This window comes from Colobus angolensis, unplaced genomic scaffold (genome assembly GCF_000951035.1).
Source record: "Colobus angolensis palliatus isolate OR3802 unplaced genomic scaffold, Cang.pa_1.0 Scaffold87, whole genome shotgun sequence".
Taxonomy (NCBI): Eukaryota; Metazoa; Chordata; class Mammalia; order Primates; family Cercopithecidae; genus Colobus; species Colobus angolensis.
In genome coordinates, this window is record NW_012122598.1 from 1,845,934 (window position 1) to 1,851,384 (window position 5,451).

The 5,451-nt window shown below is 51.5% G+C and overlaps 1 protein-coding gene across 3 annotated transcripts in view; it reads right to left on the reverse strand.

Moving 5' to 3' along the window:
• Positions 1-393: 393 nt before the first annotated feature.
• The window catches only part of AMHR2 (anti-Mullerian hormone receptor, type II), an 8,495-nt gene continuing 3,437 nt past the window's right edge, over positions 394-5,451 (reverse strand). The window contains exons 7-11 of one of the 3 annotated variants that reach the window (XM_011930514.1): positions 3,353-3,467; positions 2,738-2,910; positions 2,385-2,532; positions 2,080-2,216; positions 394-881 (exon numbers count right to left, since the gene is read on the reverse strand). In XM_011930514.1, the coding sequence (XP_011785904.1) occupies positions 585-881; positions 2,080-2,216; positions 2,385-2,532; positions 2,738-2,910; positions 3,353-3,467 (870 nt within the window). In that variant the 3' untranslated portion in view covers positions 394-584. The remainder of the gene's footprint in view (positions 882-2,079; positions 2,217-2,384; positions 2,533-2,737; positions 2,911-3,352; positions 3,468-5,451) is intronic. The other 2 variants (XM_011930515.1, XM_011930516.1) reach the window with 2 other exon arrangements.

The window sequence follows — 5,451 nt, forward strand, 5'->3', positions numbered from 1 at the left end:
GGGTGCCTGTAGTCCCAGCTACTCGGGAGGCTGAGGCAGGAGAATGGCATGAACCCGGGAGGCAGAGCTTGCGGTGAGCGGAGACTGTGCCACTGCACTCCGCCCTGGGTGACAGAGTGCGACTCTGTCTCAAAAAAGAAAAAATAGCTGGGTATGGTGGTCCATGCCTGTGGTCCCACCTATTCAGGAGGCTGGGGTAGGAGGATCACAAGAGCCCAGGGAGGACAAGGCCGCAGTGAGCCGTGATTGTGTCATTGCACTCCAGCCTGGACAGAGACTCTGTCTCCAAAAAAAAAACCAGATAAATAAATAAAAATAAATGTTAGTGGAAGAGAAGAGAGACAAGAGGGTCCCTGGATTACAGGAATAGAGGAAGGCCCAAGGATATGCGTCAGGAAAGCTGACTTTATTCTGTTTCCTGCACACCTACCCCAAGTCACTGGTCAGAACTGCTGTGGACTGGATGCCCGCAGAAGAATCCAAGGATTCGGCAGGTGGGAAAGGCAGTGATGAGGCAGACAAGACAGCTATGCAATTGCCATGTTTATGTTGGCATGTACATTGATTACACATAAACTGCATATTTACACAGGAGAAAGGGTACAGGCAGGCTGAGGATTCCTGGAACAAGGGCCTTGCTGAACACTGAAGTGGCAGGCACTCCGCTGAGGCCTACAGGGCAGGATGGTAGGGGCAGGAGTTGAAGTACAGTCTTCTGGGCAGAGAGGTGTGCAGCCACGTGGACAGCTCTCTGGAAAGGGGTGGCTCTCCTGAGGATGGGCCAAGGCAGCCAGGCGCTGCTGTACACACTCAGCCGTCAGCCGTGCTTCTGGGTCTGCATCCCAACAGTCTTCTAGGAGCTCCCCCAGCCCATCAGGGTCCTGGGAGGAATGACAGGGAGGGAGGGTTGACTCTAGGATCTTGAGTGGGCCCCAGGGTTAAAAGGCATCTTCAGTGTCCATCACTCTCCTGCTTTCAACACCCACTTCTGATCTTTCCTGGAGCCTCCCTCCTCTCCCTCTTGCTGAATTCCAGCCTTCTGAATCTTGTTCCCTATGAAACAGGCTCTGTGGGGGCCTTCTGTATAGCCCACTATTTCCTCTGAGGAGCTAATATAGGTTGACAGCTTAATATGCTAATGGGAAATTACTCTCTTTCCTCTCAGAGAGCCAGAGTCTTCTGCAAGTAATGCCCAGTTTCCGTTAGCTAACTTAACACTGGTGCCGTGGAAATTTCAGATCAGGTAGCAGAAGGGACACTCTGTTAAAAAAGTATTTGTGGCTAGGCGCGGTGGCTCACGCCTATAATCCCAGCACTTTGGGAGGGTGAGACAGGCGGATCACGAGGTCAGGAGATCGAGACCATCCTGGCTAACATGGTGAGACCCCGTCTCTACTAAAAATACAAAAAATTAGCCGGGCACGTTGGCGGGCACCTATAGTCCCAGCTACTTGGGAGGTTGAGGTAGGAGAATGGCGTGAACCCAGGAGGCAGAGCTTGCAGTGAGCCAAGATCGGACCACTGCACTCCAGCCTGGGCAACAGTGCGAAACTCCGTCTCAAAAAAAAAAAAAAGTGTTTGTGCAAAGCCCTGAACTTTCACTGTGAGGCCACTGCTTTCACCCTTTATACCCAGAACTGCCTTTTATTGAGTCACAGCAGAAACATCATCAATGTATGACAGAATGGGGACTTACTGAACTGAGTTTTGGGCTTTACTGTATTGGGAGAGCAGACGGGGCAGAACTCAGAACAAGAGCAAAGCCAAGGAGGGCATCCTGGAGAAGGGGACTGAGGAACAGGGCTAACTGATGGTAGAGAGGAGAGACAGGCTGGGCAAGGCTGAGCAGGAGGAAGGTGTGTGTCTCAGGTAGATGGAATGGACTGTGTGAGACTTAGGGTGGAAGAGGATGAACTGAGGGAGAGAGCAGGCTTGCCCAGTTCCAACTGAGCATGAACCAAGGAGTGATGGGAGATGAGAGGAGATAGGAGTAGACAGATGCCCTTGCAGAGATGTCCTTGAAGCCCATGCCCAGCCCCCACTCTCCAGGTTCCCAGCCCAACAGCCTAGGCCTCTTACTGTAGCAAAGCAGCGCCAGGTGGATGGGATGTAGGGACGCCTCCTCTCCTGCACTGCCAAGGCCCATAGCTCATCAGAGGTAGGGGTATTGCCCAGTTCTGCCTCATAGGCCAGTTGGAAGGGTGGTGGACTGCTGTCTGGAGGGAGGTAGAGGGGCTGGGTGTCAGTTACTCCTAGGGGTGCCTACCATGTAGAAAAGGCAAGACAGGGAAGAGCAGAGCTTTCTCAGGACCAGGTCAGGTTGGGGTGAACCTAGAATGGGTAGGGGGGAGCCCAGGGGAAGGGACTGTACCACTTATCCTTACCAGGCCTCAAATCTGGGCAGCGGCTCAGTATCTCCCACAGGAGCAGAGCCAAAGAGTAAATATCAGCTCGTCGGAGGGCCATGCCCCAATCCTGTAGGTCCAGAGTCTTGTCCAAGAGCTCTGGTGCCATGTACCTCTGGGTGCCAGCCTGGAGAGCAAGGCACGAAGGGCCAAGAATCATCTCTGTGGCAACCCTCACTGCAGCAATGGTCCATGCAATATCCCCCCAACCACAGACTCAGCAATGTCCCAAATGCTATAGGTATTGCTACAACTGTTGACACACAATGGCTTCATTGCCATCAGCAGCACCACCATCATCCTGGGCCTCACCAGTTAGCCAGAGAACTCACTTCCATGATGGCAGCTGGGCCTTGTGGTTGAGTAGGGGTCCAGGCAGGGGGCTGAGTGAGGCCAGGGAGCACCAAGGCAAGGCCCAGGTCTCCAATGGCACACGATCCATCTTCCCGAATGAGCACATTCTGGCTGCTCAGATCTCGGTGGGCAATACCTGGTTTATATTGGCCTGTGGGGGAATCCAAGGTCGAAGGAACATGGATGTTCTTCCTCCCTCTTTTTTTTTTTTTGAGTCGGCATCTCGCTCTGTTGCTCAGGCTGGAGTGCAATGTCGCAGTCTCGGCTCACTGCAACCTCCGCCTCCCGGGTTCAAGCGATTCTCCTGCCTCAGCCTCCCGAGTAGCTGAGACTACAGGCACGTGTCACCACGCCTGGCTAATATTTTGTATTTTTAATAGAGACGGGGTTTCACCATGTTAGCCAGGATGGCCTCGATCTCCCGACCTCGTGATCCGCCCGCCTCGGCCTCCCAAAGTGTTGGGATTAAAGGCGTGAGCCACCGCGCCCGGCTCTTCCTCCCCCTTTTGACCCAATCCTTCCCCTCCAAACTAAGGGAGAATCAGAAACATAGCAATGTGGCTGCCTTGACTTCCTATGCCCAGCTCACCCACCATTCTGCCAGCGCTCCTCATGGAGAAATGCCAGGCCCTGGGCCAGGGACAGTGCCATCCGCAGGGAACTCCCCCAGTCACTGGTGTGCTGGGTCAAGTAGTGGTACAGGGAGCCCTGGGAAAAAACAGAGAGAAAAGGATGGTACACAAAGCTGGAGGTGGCTGATCCATCCCAGGGAGCAGAGATCAATTGACAGTCTTCTCCCTGCATCTCCCCAGCAGACAGACACACCAACGGATGCTGGCCAAGACAATAGGTAGAAGGAGTAAGACTGTGCATCAATTGACATGAAAAATAGTAACTCGAGATCAAGGTTACTAGGCACTTACTGTGGTCCAGGCCCAGTGGATGTGGCCTCCTGTAATCCTTGTGACAACCCCAGGAGGTAGGTGCTCCTGTCACACCATTTAACAAATGAGCTTTTCGTTAGAGAACTAAGGAAACTCGCTTGAAGTCAGTCGGTGAGGCAGGAGTGGAGCTTGAATCCAAGCAGTCTGACTCAAGATCACTTACTAATAACCACTACCTTATACTGACTCAGAAAAGGTGGGGCAAAGACAGTAACAGAGGAGGCAGGGTAAGCTAGTCAGGGGCATCCCTCATGAGCCACCTTGTCTGAGGTGTCAGGCATGTGTACACATAGACAGGCAGAGCCAGCAGATAACAGAGTAGCAGGTGAAGGGCAAGTGGGAATTGGAGGGAAGGGAGCAATAGAACCCCTCATTCGACAAGCGTCATCGAGCACCTTCAGTGGCCATGAGCTGTGTGCAGGCACCAAGATGGCTCAGATGAGAAGGTAAGAGAGAAAGAATGCAGTAAACCCCAAGATGGGAAAATTAACCGAGTGCCAAGGGGCATAAAGCAAGAATGACTAACACTGCCTGGAGAAGTCAGAGAAATTTAAACAAACAAACAAAAAAAACAGTGGTTTTTGAGCTAGGACAGGAGGTATGTGGTCAAAGAGGGGATTTTCCATCATTCAAGATTTCAGAGGTGCAGAAGCTGTAGGGGCTGAAAAAGTTCAGGGAAGAGCCACTGCATTTGGGCACTGAAACAGGTGGTGGAGGTTGAACTACTTACAATAGGGCAAAGTGAGTTGTGGGGAGCTCTTCTACGTGGACAGAGACACACACAGTCCTGGTGGAGGGTTACCCCACCAGGAGGCAACAGACATGATGATGAGGAGCCAGCTCTAGAGTCACATAGATTCTGGGCAAATGACTTTCCTTTTCTGAGCCCCATGTGGATAATCATTCCTACCTCATAATGTGTTTGCGAAGGGTATATTTGGAAATGTTTAAAGTATGTAGCATGGCCAGGCAGGGTGGCTCACACCTGTAATCCCAGCACTTTGGGAGGCCGAGGCAGGTGGATCACTTGAGGTCAGGAGTTTGAGACCAGCCTGGCCAACATGGTGAAATCCCATATCTACTAAAAATACAAAAATTAGCCAGGAGTAAGTAGTGGCGGCATGCCTGTAATCCCAGCTACTCAGGTGGCTGAGGCAGAATTGCTTGAACCCAGGAGGCGGAGGCTGTAGTGAGCTGAGATCATGCCACTGCATTCTAACCTGGGCAACACAATGAGACTCTGTCAAAAAAAAAAAAAAGTGGGTAGTGTAATGCCTAGCAGGAAGCAGATGGGAAATGGTATGAAAGCTTAAAAAGTCCTAAATCTTTAGCAGGCCCATAGGGCCTGGTGTGGCTGGCCTCTGCCTACCTTTTCCTCTTCTTCTTGCTCATTGCTCTCCCCTTCAAGTCACATCTTATTATTCTTATAGTTCAGTGGCCCTCTCTTCTAGCACTTAGCACACTTGACATTTGACACTTGTGTTTACTTGATCCATTTCTGTCTCCCCTGCTAGTCTATAAAATCTGTAAAGGCAGGGATTGTGTTTTTTCTGGCCTCTAGCATAGTGTCTGACATATAGTTCATAATTATTTGTTGAATGAATATATGAATGAGTTTGGAGGGTTGAGCCTGAAGGTATTTCTTTTTTTGTTTTTTTGAGACGGAGTCTCGCTCTGTCGCCCAGGCTGGAGTGCAGTGGCCGGATCTCAGCTCACTGCAAGCTCCGCCTCCCGGGTTCCCGCCATTC